General features: G+C 33.6%; 1 protein-coding gene across 1 annotated transcript; it reads left to right on the forward strand.

Moving 5' to 3' along the window:
- The first annotated feature begins 211 nt into the window (after nucleotides 1-211).
- Nucleotides 212-16425, forward strand: LOC149787810 (uncharacterized). The gene is made up of 8 exons (XM_089974016.1): nucleotides 212-949; nucleotides 9180-9304; nucleotides 10474-10925; nucleotides 11234-11372; nucleotides 11758-11873; nucleotides 12238-12319; nucleotides 12931-13259; nucleotides 13675-16425. Exons 1-8 carry the CDS (start codon nucleotides 816-818, stop codon nucleotides 13693-13695), a joined length of 1398 nt encoding a protein of 465 aa, XP_089830142.1. The 5' UTR covers nucleotides 212-815; the 3' UTR covers nucleotides 13696-16425.
- Nucleotides 16426-21683: the final 5258 nt, after the last annotated feature.

The following is a 21683-nucleotide window of genomic DNA, read 5'->3' on the forward strand; positions in this document are numbered from 1 at the left end:
GGCGTTCGTACAGCCTAGGCTTAATTCGTAATTTTAATTACCAACTTTTCATGTGTAACGTCGCACACATCTATGTAAATGTAGCATTTGTGTTCTACCTACATGTCTTCGTACATTTACAGCCACTGAGAGGTAGTTGGTCAGACGACAATAAAATCTTAAAAAGGATCATTTCTTCGTCGGCTGGCTATATACACATCCGGCAGTAAAGTGAGAGAACGGGAGATGTGACAGGACAATTGAGTGACTGACTGTCAGCCGCTCTTTATTTGTGAAGAACGCTCCTCTTGACAGACGGGTCAGTCGGTTCCTGAACCACTCTGATATATAATGCTCCAGCCAGTCAGCTGACGTCTTCTCAGGAACTCTCACTGTTTGTAGAGAGATATGTTGAAGAGCATCACGTCTTGGTCGCCATTTAGCCTTCATTAGCGTCCGTAGCACAGGCTCAGCTAGGCCGAAATACTGATATTCGGTCACCACTCAAAGAGTATTACAAAGAATTATTTCAAAGTCCCCACAACTTTCATTTAAAGTTTAGATTTCTATTATTTGTGAATTGTCAACATACGAAATCGGGAGTACACTTTATCAGTGCGTTCTTTGGAGATTTGTCTACGGGTCCAGTGTTTTCCAAAACTATTCGTTATGATTCTGAGAACTTACGCATGCCGTTGGTACCGGTGCTTTGACAGTGTAGAGCAGTTAGTGTAAGGACACTTTAATTCATGAACATATATTAATAAATCGATTTTCCTCGGGATAGTTTGCAGAGAGAAGATTGCATTCAGGTTTTTAAGGATTACAAGCAGTATATGGGATCGTGTGCGCAGAATATGAAAGAACTGTGCTGGCAAGTACGGATGAGGAAATCAACAAAATCAGAAGACTCCAATGGCCATCTCAACGGTGGTGGAGGAATGAGAAAACGGCTAACAGCAAGGAAAAGGTAAGATAGACTACAGTTATATAAAATGTTCTTGACTGAGCTTGAAAATATTGTTTGGTCTAAATGATATTCTTTATTCTTCATAAATGTCAAACTATCCCATTTTAAAAAAAAAAAAGAAACTTCTATGCCGTTTTCAGATATTATAAAATGAAACGCAATTTTTTTTTAAGGGTTACATACCGAACTTCAAAAAAAAATATCACGGTATCACCTTAAATAGTAATATAAACACTTAAACAAAACTATATTCTTGACTAAATTAGAAAATTAGAAAGAAAACGTGTTTGATTTAGAGATATTTAAAGCTATCGGCTTTCGAATTCATTTTCTTTAGTAATTATTTTTTTGCTGCTTTTTTATTATAGCTGAGCGGCAAAAATACTATATTTATGTAGAACTTAATGAAAATCGATTTTGTTTATATAAAAAGGAGCAAAATGAAACCACAATCCCTGTGAGACAAAATTTCTATAACGTGAAGATCTCTGAAGCAAGTGGATATTATATCCTTTATTCCGCGCTATGTGCAACCTTGCTCGGTAGAAGATATATGGCCATATTCAAGCTGTCAAGCCATTGGTGGAACCCACTCATGTGACACAATCTGTATGTTAATTCCTAGCACTGAAATAACTATTTCTTCTAGCAATTGAAGGTTTTTCAAAAGATACTAGAAAAGGAAGAGCACAGGATGGAAAGTAACTTTAAAGAAACAAAACAAAAATTAAAAAAAAAGAAAAAAAAAGAGCAGCAAAATATTGTTGAAAAAGAACATCTGAAGCACAATGCTTACGAATTTTGCCCAGAAGTTTACAATACCGTATTTCAGAGGTGGGTTGTATTACCAATTTTCCTGTTGACCGCAGTATCTTATTTTTCGGTGGTAGCTATCACGCGACTTTTGCACTGTAACCGTACTTCGATAGTTTCCGTAACCAACAAATGTACGGAAATTCCCGAGCAATATTGTTACGAATTTAACGGTATTATAAACGTGAATTCCAACAATTATTCATTTTATGTTTTAACAAAATAGTTATATTTGTCACAAATTAATTTCGAATATTAGAATATATTTATGAACTTAATCATACGTGTCACGTATGCAAACACAATGACAGAACATATTTTGAAAGATATTTGCGGATAAAAAAGGAAAAACAACGTAATTGGTTGGTTGTTTACTATCGTATTGTTAATGTATTAAGTACAAGTAACCCTTTATAAAACCGAGAATCATCCCACGATTTTTTGGAGAGCAGTTTTTCTTTTGTGTGAATTCTCGCGTAATTTCTCTAGTCCACAGAATATGTTCTCGTTTGTTGTGTCAGTGTGTTTGTTTTATGCTTGCTTTCTCTCTTTGATTAATCTCTTGCCCGGGTGACGGTATGCCACTCAAACCTTCTCCTGTATAGCACAAGTGTAGCTAGTAAATTATTGGCTTGTGTCAAGACTTTCTATTTTTATCCACAAGCTCTCTAATATCAGCACAATGTCTTTTACATGGCGTCAGCTATGTTTAATCATCCCGCGTTAGTCGACAAATTGTACAAAATTAACATACACATAGCAAATTCATAAACTATAACAACCAAACATTTCGTTTTTTTTGGGGGGGGGGGTCTGCGATTGTCTTTTGAGCCGAGATATGTTATTTTATTTTATCTCAAAATCAATATTTTTATTAAGATAATATAATATATATCATATAGTGTTATTTTGTGGAGATCAGAGATAAATATTATTCCATCCATTTGAGAGTCGGAATTTAAAAACAAGAAAACAAAACAAACCATGACCTCAGCACTAGAAAATTAAATTGTTGGTCGCTCATATAATTATATTATATCACGGTGCGTATCGCGGATGTTCAAGAAGTACCACTGTGCAAACTTTGTCATGGTATCTCTTTTGTATTTTATCCCATTAGCAAAAAGCTAGAAGAATAGAAAAAATTTCAACGCCATTCTATTTCAAGAGAATATTTGAAAAATAATATGCTTCTCTTGTATTGTGCACTGAAGTTAAGAATAAACAAACCCGGTTAGAGTTACTTAATCCCACTTATCTTATGATCTTCATTTCAAAGCAAAGAACAACTGAGCTAATTAAACAGATAGGTCATCAGAAGCAGTTTGAAAGTTGTTGTTGTACGGTTTAACGCCATTTTCAGCACAAGACAGGCTATACATTGCGACCAGTATCAATGGTGGAGGAAGAACATGCCTGCCTACCTGCCTACATACCTATCACCCCTCCCCACCCATCCATCCAACCACGCATCCATCCATCCATAACTTTCGATTGGATTCAACCTGAATCGAACACATATTCTATGTAGATTGTTAACATTAAACATTTATCGACTTGTAATTATCTAAGATATGTATTTATGTAATTTGGGCATGAAGTACTCTTAAGGGAAGACACCTTTATTATGACCGAAAACATTACGAGATTTTTTAAATTAACTGTTCAAAAGGTTAATACAAAATCTGAAGTCATTTGATGTGACAATCCGAAAACGAATTTCATTAATCTTTGAGCAATATTACCAAAGTCTTCTCACGAAGAATGCTTTGTGTGAACACATACATATTCTTGTTAAAATTGTAATGTAGTAATGTGTAAACTTATTATATTTGTGCAAGGCAATTTCATGACATTTTATAAAGGAAAGTAAGACTCCGGTTTGTTTAATGTCCAGGTGGCCTTTGGCGCTTTCAACACTCGTGACAAATGATAAAAGACCCGCTCAACAGAGATTGATAATAAAATTGCTCGTGTATTCCCATTATGTTTGTGATGACGCAAGGAGCCAACCTTGTTTGACCTCAAAAAGTATACATGACAGATCGACCATCATTGTTTGTTTCCTCCAGACCTTTTGTCGGTGGATAATGACCAAAATTACTGTCTGGACAAAAATATGCTTTCAACTCATTTACTTATTTCCTAGCGCGATGATGTAGCAAAGTAATTACGGACGAGGACATATTAGAGAAAAAATGATCCTGGAACAAGTTGTGCTTCGAGACATCTGTGTGGAACAAAATCTGGCTCATTCATTGGTCACCTGGTCTTCCAACCCACAAAATGTTAAGCGTAAAATTAGATAGATGAATACAGATATGTACTCTACGATTGAGGAAATGGCGTGTAGTCCAGTCGTAGTTCTGGACTAAGTCATGCGTTGAGGGCAATCAATTCATATATAACTGGGCATTCGTATTCTGCGAACACATTTTCGTTTTCTTAAAAGAACAAAAACAAAGAAAACACAACAACAAACCCCCAAAAATCACACACACACACACACACACACATACATACATATATATATATATATATATATATATATATATATATATATATATATATATATATATATATATATATATATATATATATATCAGGGAAACTGCTCATTTCCTATCAGTAACGCTTCTTTTTCATGTCTAAAGGAAATTGTGCCCGCCAGTTTTAGAAAAATGGTGAGAAAGTCTCCAGGACAACGTTTTACAGTTAGCGTCAATGGTTAGCTTTCTCTTTTAGGTGTGTATCTTCAAACTCGAGTCTGAAAAATGCACGAGAAGAAGAAAAATAAATTGCCTCCAGATCAATAAACCCAGGATTGCGAGGGCCACCCGACAGAGCTAGCACGAATATCTATAAATATTAACTTGGCCACTCGGCCACGACAGTTTTGAAATATATAGCTCATTCCCAAAGAAGATGGAGCAAATATAATCCATCATAAACGCCATCTTCACAATTATATAATATAATACTGAATATAGGGCATACCGCTGCTTACATTAATACATTAAATTAATTATATGGACGCATTTTATTATTAGAACTTTACTCAGGCTAAATATAGACAGGTTAAAAAAAACTTGTCTCATTTATTTCAGTAGTCACAGAGAATGCCCTACAGACCAAATTGTCTCATCTATTTAAGTATTCACAGAGAATGCCATACAGACCAACTTGTCTCATCTATTTAAGTATTCAAAGAGAATGCCATATGGACCAACTTGTCACATCTATTTAAGTATTCATAGAAAATGCCACACGGACCAACTTGTCTCATCTATTTAAGTATTCATAGAAAATGCCACACGGACCAACTTGTCTCATCTATTTAGGTATTCAAAGAGAATGCCATACAGACTAGCATGACTCATCTATTTAAGTATTCATAAAAAATGCCACACGGACCAACTTGTCTCATCTATTTAAGTATTCAAAGAGAATGCCATACAGACTAGCATGACTCATCTATTTAAGTATTCATAGAAAATGCCATACGGACCAACTTGTCTTATCTATTCAAGTATTCAAAGAGGATGTCAAACAGATCAACTTGACAAGTCTTACATATCGCATCAAGTGATTTAGGATTGCAGCTTCAAAGATAATGTCAAATAGATCAACTTGTCAAGTCTTACGTATCGCATCAAGTGATATATGATTACAGCTTCAAAAATCAACAATTGGCTGCGGCAGAGCATTTTCTATTCGTGTTTTAAACTTGTATTCCAAATTAAAGTAAATTTAGATTTTCATTTATTATCTTTCCTTTAACGCCCTTTTCTTTGTTTACCTACGAAGCATTCCCATTCGCTTTTTATTATTTGTTTTTCCTCTAAATGATATTAATTTTCTTTTTTCGTCTTGTTTTCTATTCATGTTTGTAACTTTTCTTTTATTTATTGCATTCTTTCTTGCGTCCTGTACTTGACTGGCCTTCGGTCAATAAATTTAGTAGTATTTCCTAAATCCATAAGCGATTGTTTCATCGGTTTCGAAAGACTTATGTTACATCTGATTCAAAACGCTTTTTAATAGGTTTCTCTTTTTACTCAAATGTGAGTAGTGTATTTAGGTGCGAAAGGATATACAATATGGCCAGATCATTTTTTAAAAGACTAGCTGACAGTGCATTTTTGTAGGTTCTAATCTTATCTCCTGCCAAAATAAAAAGCCTTCAGGCTTCACAGACATTTGCTCTATTTGCAACAGATCCCCCTGTTTGTCTCCTGCATGATCTTTTGCCCATTTATCTTTGCCACACTGTCTTTTTCCGTAGCTATAATAGACGATGCCATACCGTTCGTTTAACTGTTTGAATGCGCTTCGAGGATGAGGTTCTGTTTTATTGCCTAACATGCATTCCGCCCATGTAACAATATTCTTGTCCAAGTACTTCATTTTAAGAGTCAAAATCTAAACATCTATCCTAGCTCTTTTAAAAAACATTTTTCAACTAACGTCCCACCGTAACCGATACCACGCTCGGGTCTATTGCAATCACGATGTAGCTCAGAAACGTTAAGTCAATCAATAATTAATAAACAACACTTTCATCCACGAAAAATGCTATTTTTTGCATATTTGGAAATTAAAGGCATTTTTTGTCATTTTATTGCCAACTCTTCCTTATTCTGGGTATTCTCGTCTTCCAATGCCCAAAACGTCACGACCAGGCAGATGACTTTTCATGGGTAATGGTCATACCTGACACGAACAGCACATAACGGCCAGGTCATGGCCGATGAATTTTCATGGGTATTGGTCATACCTGACACGAACAGCACATAACGGCCAGGTCATGGCCGATGAATTTTCATGGGTATTGGTCACACCTGACATGCACAACACGTCACGGCCAGGTAGATGATTTTTCTTGGGTAATGGTCATACCTGACACAAACAACACATATCGGCCAGACCAAGGTATATGATTTTTCATGGGTAATTATGGTTTCAGTATTGTTATTTTAAGTTATCATTAATAATGCACATAAATTTAATAACACCGTGCAATGTTTAATCAGTCATGTTAGCGAAGTAATTCCCATATTACCTTATGATAGGCGCTTTCTTTGGTCGAAATATTCATCATCTACACATCTGAAATCTGGGGATTAATGCAATTTTACATATTGCCATTTAACGTGTTATTAATTATACTAATTAAATGCATACAAAATCCAGCACTGCACCCTTATGTTAGAACAAAGCACGTACCATATAACTATGTATTTGGTAATAACTGCACCGCCTATTTTCTAATGTCAATCTTTGTGTCAAATTACGCAGTAAATAAGCGACTTTGATCACGATATCGTGATTGTATTAAAGTCGCAACTCCTACTACATGTATTTATTCAGGTATTTACTTTTAAAATCAACATTGAAGTTGAGTTAAGTAAAATTGTAAAGGGGAAATCACCATCTAAGCAGAATAGCATGGCGTTTGTTGTTTGGTAGACAGAGGGTTGTACAACAATTTATTTTTTTGTGAACCATAATGGTTTGAGAAGAGGAAACATTTTGAAGCGGATGAGTTAATAACAAAAATAGAACATATTGTAAAATGTGCTGCCCGATCGATACTATAAAGGTAAATATGCGAACACAAAAGAATATACATTTTACAATTTTTTTAAAAAAAAGAATAAAATGATCAAATCGTTAATCATCGCAAAACAGATTTGTATGACACATCTTAATGAAGACTGTAATATTGCAACAAATAGCACCATCACGGTTATAAAATAATAGCAGGAATATAGATTCCAGTGGGAGTTTACCAGGGGAATTGCATTTTCCCTTTCCTAGTCTGTCAAAAATTAGACATGACCTAGCGCTCTTGGTAGGAATATTACGTGAGCAGTGTGTTAATAACAGTTCAGAGGATGTATTTTATGACCACTGAACATGACAGGAGCCCGCTGCAGGCTAGGTTACCTAAAGCGCATACAACACCACTAACCTGATAATGTTTCCACAAAATAACAATTACTTTCATTACGTACAACACATAGGTCCATGCCCCTTCACTCTCTACCTCCGTCCTTCATGCGTAAAAAAAAATGTTTTCATCCTTTCGCAATATTTCTTACAATATTAAAAAATATATAAACGCTTTCAGCTCAAACACTATATTAGAATGTAATAACCTGATTAAAGAAAAAGATATCTCCGTTTTTTGAGGTTTAGAAACTAATACGATATCCAGATATGAAAAGTAAAATAGTTCAAGAACATTTTCATGTAAACCGTACCTTTATATATCTTATATTTGCGATTATCTCGCTGAAGGGTCAGAAGGACCAATTTAGTTAAAAACTGTGTTCAGAAATTCGCATTTTTCCTATTGAATTAAATCTTATTCACAATCATCCCAATTTATACTGACATTTTTGAATTTCATGACAGAGTAGCATCGGATATTCATGATCCTTTTAAATTAAGCTTGATATACCTCTAACAACATTTCTGGAGCAAAGGTCCAAACGATTTTTTCCCCACATGTCACGTTGAAGAACATCAAAATCGATGAATTAGAGAGGAGGTTTCCATTTAAATCGATTTCGTAAATGTATCAGTCTGACGCTGTAATGAAGATATCAATTAATATAGAGCTTTTGAAAACTTCAAACGGAGGAAAAATAAATTACCTTCTGGGGATAATTCCTAATAATGATTCACACCTTCTATAATTGATGATGGACCGCTTAATGTGGTAGTTTCCTATCCATTATATATCGACAGTGGTAAAATATCGAACTGCGCGCGCTAAATGACAGTGAATCAGTTACCATGGCCGTGACAAGACATCGTTCTTCGAGTTTAAGCTCTCTTGGCTCCCTTGAAAGTATCGATGACATAAAATGGTCTCAATTCAAGTACATTTTTTCTGGAAGCAAATCTGGACTGTACGTTTCTCATTCACTTTATTTCACCATTTTTCGAAACCGATATAATATTCTTTCTGATTTTGCTGATTCTAGCTGGATAACTTCATTGTAATAAGATTTTAGAAAAAGTTTTAGACATTAATAGATTCATTAATGCATAATTGCCAGATATTCAGAGATCAGTGAGAAAATGTCTGGTAATGGTTTGTAATCTAAGATAAAAAAAAGTATTTCCTGCGACTTTTCGAATAAGTTTTATAAAAACACGCAAGCTATGGGATTGAAAAATAGCACAAGAGGAAATCTTGCGCAATCACAATGACGTTGTTGAGAGGAGGATGACACTAGAGGGTTTTACATCTTGCATTTTATACCCCATCGCCTCATATAAAAAATACAATTAGACCTGAACAAAACATTGTTATTTGTATTCCCTACAACGGGATGTATTTAAACAATTGTGTGACGGAGCGAACCACATTTAATGCTAAATTTATTTATTTATTTATTTTTAGGTTAAAGAAGCGGATGTCTATCCTCCTTCACACTCACGTAGCCCTGATCGTGCTCTGCACACTGAATGTCCTAGACGCTTCCTGTGTCATTGGTCAAATCATTAGCGATATCCTCATCATGAAAGGTATGTGAGAAAGTTTTCAATCTATTTATTCTATTAGGTTTCCTGTTTCACTGAAATGTATCATATCAGTAGAAAGATGTATGAAAATCTACTCATATCAAATCCACAGAATGTTTGCACTAGCAGCCTGAACCTGAGTTTCCCAATGTAAATTATATAAAGAATCCAGGGTTATGAATGATGATTATGAAACATTTAAACCTGAGTTTGAATTTAAGATTATGTCTTAACAGATCGCGATGATCTTACTTTTGAATATTTCGGTTTGTTTGGTTGGGAGTTGAAACTCAAGCATAAAGCTAAGCTCAGGGTTTTAAAATACTGAGCCCCGACTGAAAATAATAATTGTTTTCGTTTATATTAACTTAAAGTTGTAAAGATTTGTATTAATATAAATATAAATATTAATGCCATGGGAAAAGTGAAATTTGCTGTAACACATACGACTCATTGCAAGTCTGTTGAAACGAATGACAATTTTTACCTCGCTTACGCCACATGCTGCAATATATTGCAGTATATTCGCAAAACCTTTTGTTTAAATTTAGGGCATACCAACTGGCTGAAATGAAAAATAAAACAAATAATTCCTCGTAAGGTTTCTCATGCAATTAAGAATATACTTTAAAATATGGTTGTCAGATATTTGAAATTCATAGTGTAATCTATCTAATTTAGTAATGTTATTAATTTATTAATAAGTTTGCTATTAAAAGTAATTCGGAGGACTTCATAAGTAAAATTCCACTAATTTTGTGATTCTATATATTGCATTGCTTTTTTCAATTTGTCTTAAATCTTCAGAAAATGGAGGAATAAAAGAACATCAATCAATCTCTGTCTCTGTCTCACTCTCAGTTTCGTGTAATACCTTATCTCTTTTTCATATTAACTGAAATAATGCAATTGTTTCGTTTTATATGCACAAGTTGTGTTGACTTTACATTCCAGAGGATGCAAACTACATTTTACAAGCATTTTGTACGAGGAGAAGGATTATACTATATATATCATGAATCTTTTGCACACACACACAATGTTCTATTAGTATGTTTTTAATGGTTGCATAACGCAGTCAAGCTGTAATGTCTTCCGTTTCATTCACAAACCTCGGTACGACTCAAAAGGATGCTAAAATAGATAATGCTGGATATTTCTCATATTTTCAGACGAATTGTACGAGAAAGAACTTTTGGAAGCGGACTCGAAGAAAATTCTTTTCGACACATTTCCCCATCTTTTGAACAAATCTTTGAACGAAATGCTTTCCCTTCAGACGATGTTAACAAGACTTAAGCAGCACAGAGAAGACTTTTTCAGTGCTGCTGATAGATCTGCGACTGAGACGCCGCTCAATTCCTCCTTCACAAGGTTCCACGGCAAAGAGAGTGACCACCATGATGACGAATCAGAAGAGAAACTCATTCGGCATAAACGGACTGCAGGAGAAAATCACGATCACTACTACCTTAGCGAGCAAGCTCTGTATCATCATTACATTCTACATGAACTAACGCACGCGTTCCACCTTGGCAGCATGGTTATTCTGACGCTTTTAGTCTTGGAAACGCTTTTTAAAATTTTCGCCATGGGAAAGAAATTTCTATCCCATAGAATTGAGGTAGGCTTTCTAGCAGTTATTTCAATGCTCTCACCTTTTGATAGTAGTAGATCACGAATTCGTCGAGTGGCTGCACTGACGGTTAAAATGAATCTTAAAAAGTGCGAATCATGTAAGGAATTTTAATTCCCCAAGTCTATACGATAAGCATTGTATAAAAAGATAGCAACCATGCTTAGGAAGTTATAAAGCAGAAATGATTATATCTGTATTTTGAAGGAAAAAAGTATTCTCCAAAGCAATTTTGAGTTTAGCCTCCTACTACAATATAGTTTTATGTATTTTTATATTTCCAAATGTTTTGTCAGGTGTTTGACGCCTTTGTCGTCACTGTAGCCTGGTGCTTAGATGTTGCATTCTGGGAAGGTTTATGGGCGCATCCGGAAACTGAAGCAGCCAACATCATGATCTTCATCTTACCCTGGAGAGTTGTCAGGATTGTCAATAGTACGTGATTTTACAATTTATGCGAAAATCAATAATAATTATAAGCGAATGTTAAATTGACTCTATTATTAATTACTTTCATCCGAACAGAGAACAAATTATTCAAATTACTCAGAATATGTACTCTTAATTGCGCCAATCTTACACATATAAACACATACACACACTCTCTCTCTCTCTCAAACTTGCATTTCATTGAAAACGAAGTTTAAGTCGATACGAGCTCATTAAAGGGACAAATATTAAACCTAAACATTAACTTGAATTCCGTGCATTATGTTAAAAGGTTCATAATCCCTATGTTAATATTTATCAAACCTCTGTTTATATGTTTTGACTCAGATAATTGTTCTTGATTGACGAAGTCGTCCCCTTGTTTCCACAGGTTTTGTGCTGGTGATTCAGGGCCGAGACATCGTGCAGTTAAAGATAGTCAAGCAACAGTACAGAGGATCCCTTAAACGGGCCAGCGACATGAAACTGAAACTAGAGTTGTATAGAGTAAGCGAGACATTTATTTAAGTGTCTTAAAACACAGGCATTTTATCACACAAAAAAACAAACAAAACATTTTTCTGCCAATTGTGAAAAGTTTGAATCGAAAGCATATTATTTTGTTTTTCATTAATCCAAATCGATTTGAAGAATATATGTTTCATCTATTCATTGTTTTATTATTGTTATTATACTTATAATGATCCGGGCCAGCTTAAAATTTTGAAAATTCTTTATTTATTATTTGTTAATTTTACTGATTCATTAACGGAATTATTTATATTTTATTTAAGAATATTTACCTGCTTTTTATTTTTCATGACTTGTTTGTTTGAATATTTACTTACTAAGTGTTTTATCTTTTATCTAGCATGAAATATCATGTCTTAGAAATCTATTGAAAAAGAAAGGTGTCTCAGAAAAAGAAATCCAAGGCTGTCAAGCTAATGGAGGTAAGGACAACTTTTGAGTGACCTCATTTGAGTTTAAATTTAAGCTTAAATGTTTTTTATATTTATCTGGTCGTCATGCTGCCCATTCCCACAGAACAAGAAGTTTTATATGTTATTTGAAAGAAAAGTTACTCTAACCATTTGGGAGTATTTGTACTTAGTTTTAATTTTAAAAAATCCTCAATATATTAGAAGGTCTCTTCTTTTTAAATTTTTCTCCGAGATTTGTCAATTTTAACCTGAACCATATATGTGTACATAGAACTTTTGCGTCAAAATAAAAGCTTTTCGAACAAGTAACATATATGTATGCAGTTATCAGAGCAGGTTTGGCTGTATATTAAACAACAATCTGGTACTTAATTGACAATCAGATGCCTACGATATGATAACTACCGCAACAACACCGTTGAGTTTATGCTCCAGTTATTCCGTAACTCTAACATTAAAGACCTAGCTAGTGGGCCTAAGAGGGCAAACGTATGTTGAAAACAAATATTTAAATTAAACAAAGCCAAAGATTAAACTACAGTATAATTATTTTTGTTAAAAATTATTTGAACATTAGTTGATCAAGTTGATTTACCATTTTCCAAACCTGCAATTTTCAGGACGACGAAGGCGAAGTAGTCTTCTCCCAGTGCTCACCCGCCTCGCGTCTTTAGGACTTATGTCTGTCAGTAGTACAACGGATTTAATAAAAGCGGAACCGCCAACGCCACCACCACTAGATTCGTCATCAGACGAAGATGACTCAGGATTTGAGTTGAGTTGTAGCCGGCAAAGCAGTGCTAGTGACGACTTGAGTCTAGCCAGGACTATTTCTCTAATGTCCACAACCAGCAGCGTATCTACGATTGCGCTTTCTCCTAGGCAGAGCGTAGCTTCGTGTACAGAAGAAAACAGTGTATTCTTGGATGATAATTTTATACTTGAAGACGTAAGTTGTTTGAACTTATTATCTCTCGTGTGCACACACTGACACACATGCAGCATAAAAAAGAATAAAATCATATCACACAAAGACCCTTTCGGTTACAACATATGAACAATCTTATCATTCAAGCAAATAAGGTTACAAATTTGAAACCCGAGTATTAAAATATTAATATTATACTAATTTTTACAAGTAATATCTGTTATAAACGATTAACTACATTTAACACGAAATGACTAGCATAAATAAAACAAGGTCACAGATAACGAGACAACGTATCAGACGACATAACTTAAATGAAGCGCTTATCAAACACTTATAAACTGTTACAGTCTTAAAGAAGAAAGAACACAACTTGACCAATCAATATGGGTCCAAATTCGAAACAAGTGATTTAAACGCTTTCCCTTTCTTTCAGAGTAACTTTACAAAGCTATAGATGTCTTCTCGACATAATTGGTAACCGTTTTGCTTCTGGTGTACAAAGATGTAAAAAAAAAACTGAATAAAGAAACAGTGACGTGGGTGAAACTGGTCGCGTCTCGATTTGCACACTTTTCCATGGTGATGAACGTGGGACTTCCACTCTGCAAAGAAAAAGTGACCGGACGAGATTTTATTTCTACAGATTGGAAATATATTAATATCGATGAATGCACAGACAATCGTAGTCATCAAGCAGTCATGGAATACTTGATGACAAGGACTTGATTAATATCACTCAACCCACATAGTTCAGTCTTTCATATACAGTTGATGGAAAAGTACTGACGTTACGCTCTGCTTTCTATGATTGACATTCCGTTGGCTTGGAAATGGATTAGTGGCGTCACAAGAAATAGACATTTCTCCCAGCATCTAGCTCAGTTATTTATGAAAAAATGTTTTAAATGTTTTATCATGGGGACATTGAACGGGGGTCAGAAAGAGGCGTCCTTGCAATGACGACCACACTTATCCGAATTACAATGTTTATGCATTCAGTTAAATTCGTAAGACTTGTGCTAGGGTTACACAAGGAAGGTGCAAGAGGTAGAGCAGCTGAACATTTCTTGCACAAGAAGTTTCTACTCGTTATTATTCTGGCTCGAGAGGATTTATTTCAGATGGTAAACATTGATCCACTTTGATGTGAACATTGTTTCATAAGTTAAGATATATAGACATAAAAATTGAAACGTAATCATTCCTTAAAATTCATTATGTTTAGATAAAGAGCTTTGCAAAAGTTCGTGTAACAATATTTCATGATGTCATTGGTGTGTCGAGGATATTTCATAATTGATTTATGACTTTCTGCATAAATTAATTTTAACGTGATTATCACTCTTTGTTCCTTGCAACTGTGATACGTATTCTAATAGCAAGAAAACCCTCGGTAATGAAACAGTCAGTGTTCTACAAAAACGTTTTAATTATGTACGTGTTGGTATTAGTATTGATAATATAGTGAGATATAATATTATATTTTGCAATTATTTTAATGTTAAATGTCAAAGCATGACAACTGCATGGGCCTTTCTTCTATTCAAAGTGCGTACGAGGTTGCGGCAATTTCTTTTAAACAAAGTTAAACCTGATTGTATCCTTTCAACAGGGCCACACTAAATAGTTTTCGTGTGTACTTAGTAATATATTGTAATATGAAACTAAAAATAACTAGTAGAACAATCAGTATATGTGTGAAACATCAGGCGAGTTGGTAGTTTACTCTCAGCGATCAAAACAATCTTCAAGTAAAACGTGAGGGAAAAAAATCACGGATGTATTAAACCAAACTTTGAACGCATTTGCGTAACTATTATATCACACAGAATTATTAAGTTTCGAAAGTCCCCTTTTATTAAAACTATAGTGCTTGACACCACGGTTACTAAAACAGATTAAAATACTCTTCATACATAAATCAAAAACCTTTACCATCGGTTCTGACAACATTTTTCTCTACAACGTTGAATGCGATAACTACGCTATCTTTCGTCAACATTCATAGACTTTGAATTGTTTACATTTTCGTAAATGATAATCATAGTCACGTGTGTTCTGGTATCCAAAAATGCAACTAATTTCCGAATACTGATGTTTTGCTCTGTATTTAGTGTTACGTACTTTTGGTGGAAGTCGAAAAATCGGAAGAACCAAGAACCGTGACTACTCTTCAGTAAAATCAATCAGTTTTAGGAAATCCTGCTATGTAAATTCAGCTGTCATGTGCGAGAACAACATTATTTTTGACCCGGCCAAACACTTGTGAAAATTAATTTATTAATTGAATGCATGTAATGTCTTACGTGCAATTATAATAAAACAAATGTTACTCTACCATTCTATTATAAGAATTCAAAATCAAAACCTATTTTTGAATGTCGAGGAATATTTAACATTGGATCGAAAGAGTATTACATGTCATTAAGAAATTTTTAATTTCACACGCTGGTAACATTCGTTCCGCGCTCTTGCGCAGTTTAATATGTATTTACTTTTGTTTGATGAGTATCGGACTGGTGCAACCAGTTTACAGTTTCTCACAACACATGCCTAACGATATATTTTGTTATGAGGAATGAAACCGCTGCAACGATTTGTTTACAAGCTAGTTGACACTGCCTCGAATCGTCGTCGATAAACTGGTTGAGTACTAAACCTTCCAGTTACCTTTTATTTTCTAACGAGTAGATTAACATTTATGCCAACATTGGAATTGGACTCTACTGTAATAGAATTACCAGCTAAAGATATTTACCATGTGTACAGTATATTTATCGACATAGACCAATCAATAAAAACAAAATTATATTAATGATATATAGTATCAAATGTTTTATATTTTTTGCAGGTTTTATATTGTATATATTACACTTAGTTTTTCATGAGTTATTAAGTTTCTTTATGTATGTAAATATAATAACGTAAACAAACTTACCGTTCTAGATACTTACATGATGTATATTTGTGAATTGTAGTCATTTGTTATGTATGATTATTAGAGGAATAGAAATGATTTATGTATGGTTAGATTTGCTGTTAAAATAATTGCACATCTCTTTATCGTCTTGTTGTTGAGAAATATTCAAGAACTTAGGAAAACGTTTTGCTAAGCATATTTTCTGTTTTTCTCTCGTTTTCGATTGCAATCTAATAAAGTGTAATAAAATGGATAATAACATAATTATCAGTTTTACATTTTTTTAAAATGCTACCTCCCTACCCCCTCTCTCTCTCTTTCTCTCTCCCTGGTATCTTTCAGATGCATTCAAAGATGAACTGTCGGTCTTTTGAATAATGAATATAGTCTAGCGATTTGATTGGATATCCACTAACTGTTCACAAAATTTTCATCCACAATTGACCATGGATGGCGCTATAGTAGAAACTTTGTGAATCTAACTTGTTCTTTCAAAGATAATGTGGTCATGCATTGGCACTATCCTTATGTATATAGGGACAAAACAACTTGTTTAATCTCGCTTAAAGAGAGCGTTAACTTTGCTCTAAAATATCTGGTTGGCTCATAAGCATCCAGGGACTGTAGAAGATTGTTTTTTGTCACTTGTTTACTTTGTGAAGTTATGTTGTGCATTTTCATTGTTGCCGTATGACCCAAGATGTCACCATCTGTCTCAAAGAAACACACACACACACACACACATTGACTTGGAAAATGCTTTCCACCTAAAGCCTAAAAAAGTGCAATATATTTAAAGACATGTAATAGTTCATGGTTAAAGCATATTTTGATCAGTCCCTTGTGCAAAGCACTGAAATAAATAATAATGGCGATTATATAAACTAAGCTTTTGTGACAGCTTTTACTAGTAGAAATAATTTTCGCTATAATCCACGTCATTCATCAAACATGCTCTATTTTTAATTAAATGATTTCAAAGTTATTCGATGACAATGAACTCACATCTCGGTGTCATGACATTATACTAAGTGAAATTTCATGCTGAAAATGGTATTTTACTTCTTCTTTCTTTGTTTATATATATATATATATATATATATATATATATATATATATATATATATATATATATATATATATATATATATATATATATATATATATATATTAACTGCAGGCTTGTAAATATCGAGGTTAAATACCTGAGCTTTTGAGAACCTTTTTTTTAATGATTTTAATATAACATTGAGTAAATGAATTCCTTAACACGATGCCTACTTCATTATACAACGTCTAAAGATTTGCGTACGTATATTTTTACAGGCTTCTAATATATCATCCATTTCTCTATGTCTCTATTTCGTCCGTTCTTCTGTACGAATATCACTCTAATGCAAAATAAGTCGTGTTACTTATCAGCTTCAATATCAAGACATTTTGAAGATGTTGAAACCAATTTACATAATTTTCCAAATCAAGACATTTTCAGGATATTAAAAATAATTTACTTATAAACATAATTTTCCAAATTAAGACTTTTTGAAGATATTAAAACCATTTCGTTAAACTTAATTTTAAAAGGTCTGTGTTTCATTTAGTCACTCATTTCTTTTTTTTGTTTCTTACTTATTTTCAAAACTGTATTGTTTCTTACTTATTTTCAAAATTGTAACAAAGTGAAAATGTAAGAATAACTTTAGGCACTACGAATTAAAGCCCAATAAATCCTTCAATTACTAACAAAAGTCCTAATGAATAAAGTTCCGAATAAATTCAGTGGTATTATATATAATTTCCAACGCTGAAGGTGTTTATGTGCTAGTATCTGCCGGTAGTCTCTAATGTACTAATGTGCCAATGGCCTAAATTGTATTGATGTGCTAGCAGTATTTTTTTTTACTCAAAGCAATATAATACACGCTTTCCTTGCCTGAATTCACTACAATTACCAGATAACATCTCTTTCCAAGAAGGTCATATATCACTTTATATTTCCGAAGAATAATACTTAATTTCATCCAAATCAAAATCTGAATACAACAATCAATGATTTCTGCCCAGATGTTATTGCAGGAATAAATATTTTTTTTCAGTAATCAACATTATATATAAAAAACTAAGACACAAAAGAATAATCAGGATGAGGGAAGAAAGTTCATTTCCACAATACTCTTTGTTGTATTTAGAAGGTCTGTTACCAAAATTATAATAAAGAAAATGGACAACACAATGTCTTTGACTCAGACCAAGATAAATATATTTAATTATGCCAATATTTATACTAATATAAAATTCACTCTCATTGAGAAAATGTTAACTATGTATTCGTTGTTTACAGAATAAAAAAAAAATCAGCTCTGGTCAGGTGGAAACTTAACTTGATTTCAGACATGGTCAGCTACAAAATGCAATTTTGCATAACCCATAGCATATAATAAACAAAAAATAGAAAGAAACAATGCAAATTAAATATACTTAACACTATCAACTTCTGATAATATATAGCCCACAATTGCTCTTGTAGATGCCAAACGTCACCGTTATGACACACAATGTTATATTGAAATTAATTATATTATTTTATTCATATGTATAATAACAGCCAAACTTATTAGATTCACTGTGACATATTTTGACATTGTAGCATGATCTCTCAATATAAATTTAATTTTAGTGCTAGTGTACCTGATCAGTGAGTTGGGAGATAGCATCGGCTTTATAAGGAAATATTATTTCTTTATGTATGTAAATATAATAACGTAAACAAACTTACCGTTCTAGATACTTACATGATACTTACAATCTTCTACAGTCATTGGATACTTATGAGCCAATTATTGTCATAATAATTATAAGGCAGTTAAGTTCAATGGCAATCATGAAATAAATCTACTTTAAATTACTTTTAAACAAATTGATTTAGGTCTGGAAATACATTATGTTAAAATTAATATTGATTATGTGATAAATAATGTTTGGTTTTTTATTTGATTTGGCCGAAATTCTTTTCTACTTAAGGGTTGTTGACATCTTTTGCTCTACCAATTAGCATATTAGCTTGTTTGATCTTTCCCGAATAGGTGTGTTTCGGTGTAGGTTTCCCTGTCTACCCAATTTATGTTACGAGTTTTTATGTTTAAAATAATAAAATGTGTATAAAATAAGTGTAATTTTGTTAGGGTTGCTGTATGTTTTGTTCATTAAATCACAGAGTTGAAATTATCAACAACAGAAAAAGCTTGGGGTATGTTTCCTTCCCTTTGCCTGGGCTGGCAGTGAGCCTGGATACCAACCTCCATTGCTTAGAACTTAGGATTGTACTAACTCACCTTAGGACTATTAAGTCCCAGGGTTGGAATTCATTCCCTTTGGTCACAGTAGTTTTGTATATTGAGAGTGACTCTGCCAAAGTCCTTTTTGTCCTTGTGTTATGCAATTGTCAGTGCTTTGTTGCAAGTGTTCCCTTTATTTACAAAGACAGCTATATTTAGATTAAATCTATTACAATTGTGTTCCTTATCTGCACCTTATTTGTATTAAAATACATTCTGAATGTATAAAATTAAAGAGAAAATACGGCATTGAATGTTGAAAAACAATAAAGTGTCTGTTTTGTGTTATGTTTAGTGAGTGCTTGTGTTGCGTTTTGTTAATTGTGTTAAGGTTATTCTCTGTGCCTTTGCATATTGTGATCAAATTGTGTTCGGTTGGTTTATTGCACCTTGGCGCAGAAAACAGATTGAAATTTTCCATCACGCGCACGAGATGGAAAACATTGCTGTTTTGAGATTTTGATTTTAATATAGCATTGTAACTGAACATGGGAGGTTAATTCCAATGTATCCACTCCATTTGGCAATTTTGGATAGTAATTCTTTCCATTGTTGTGATATAACCATATGTGAGAGCTTGTTTTAAGTTTTAATTGTAGTTGCCTTAGCCACTTTGGTGTATAAATTTTCTACTTAGATGTTCATACTTTGTGGCTCTGATAGCTATCTGCCTTTGCACTGTCTGCAGTCATATTTATAGTGCCCTGTTCACATCAAATGACCTTAGCTGACAATCAGAGCTTGTCCTTCTTAGGCTAGTCATGGCGGTTACCGAAAATGCATATCACCACAAAATTTAGACGGAATTAAATTGTTCCCTTAATATATGTGATGTGCGTATTTAATCTCATTCTTATTTGTACATTCTTACCTATGATTGACTAGAACTGAACAAAATGGACAAGTGAATTTAAATGTGAATTGAGCGAAAGTGCAACGTACAGATGATGCAGTGAATCGTAATAAGGTTCGAAGTAGTCTCAATCAAATGCATACTAATTTGCATATTAAGTACAATAACACGTTCTAACTAGTTGTTAAAAGCAAACGTATGCGTTTCGATGTTTCGGTAACAAAATTTCACCGGATGGTTGAAGTCACTATATTATGGACTAACGTCATATTTCTGGCTTTGATATTCCATATTTCAGAATGGTAAGATGATTGATTTCCTAAATTATCCATGAGAAATTCCAGCACGACAGAGACTTGGTCCTTCTTAGATATGAATAAAACACATGCGAACTTTTTGCCACTTAATATTGACATTCCGGAGCTTGTAGAGTTGATCCCGTTAGACGAATTCATTGGCACTCATGAAAACAGCATGAAATTACAAGGACCAAAACAAGTTTTTATACTCGTCGTTAGTATAAAGCACAGAATATACATCCATTAGAAAATGTTGACGGCGATCTAAGTGATAGTGGCTGAGAGGTGGTGTGGGGTGGGGATAGGATCAGGAATAGAAAAAACAATTCACACATTGCAGATAGTTTCAATGACATAAAATGTGAGGCGATAAAAGAATGCTACAGTTTTGTAGTTCAAGGAACATCTAACACTAGAGCATTTAACATGAAATAGTCTAGAGACATTGAATGAATAATTTTTTTTGCAAGCAAAACTGTATCCATAATAGGCCTACGATACAGGTATTACAATATATATTTGAGTAATCGTTTTTATTTTAGTAAGTGCATTCCCGTTCAAATTTGTCTACTTAATATCTTATTAATTGAAGTGGTAATTATTTCAAGATGCACTGTTGGTCTAGATCAAAATGTTTGGTGCAGGCAAATTTTATAGTAGATATAAACAAGCCCAATTCAGGAGTGTAGCCTTTGGGAGTTTTTGTTATACGGTGACGTCAAGAGGTTAACGCCTATTTGGTTAAGTAGTATTAATCTTTGTTTACACATTGTGTTCTTTACTTAACTGAACCAAAATGTATGCCGTATCTGAATACAGAACGATTATAACAGCGATTATTGTTTCAATATTTAAGAAATGAAAGTACATTTAGTTTGTAAGCTTTACCAGAACAAATTCGTCGGCAACAATTTCGTGATTTTGTATGATCTGTCGTCTCATGTTGGGATATAGCATGCACGTTGCAGGCTGGATTCTCTTCAAACGATAGATGCGATTTGTATCAGACTACATATCCCCACAATCTGTTTAACC

This window comes from Sinohyriopsis cumingii, chromosome 11 (genome assembly GCF_028554795.1).
Source record: "Sinohyriopsis cumingii isolate HCF-2022 chromosome 11, ASM2855479v2, whole genome shotgun sequence".
NCBI classification, from domain to species: domain Eukaryota; kingdom Metazoa; phylum Mollusca; class Bivalvia; order Unionida; family Unionidae; genus Sinohyriopsis; species Sinohyriopsis cumingii.

Coding starts and splice junctions, on each gene's coding strand:
- LOC149787810 (XM_089974016.1), top strand. CDS start 816: ATGGGATCGTGTGCGCAGAATATGAAAGAACTGTGCTGGCAAGTACGG. Junction 9,305..10,473: donor CGATATCCTCATCATGAAAG/GTATGTGAGAAA, acceptor TCATATTTTCAG/ACGAATTGTACGAGAAAGAA. Junction 11,373..11,757: donor AGTTGTCAGGATTGTCAATA/GTACGTGATTTT, acceptor TTGTTTCCACAG/GTTTTGTGCTGGTGATTCAG.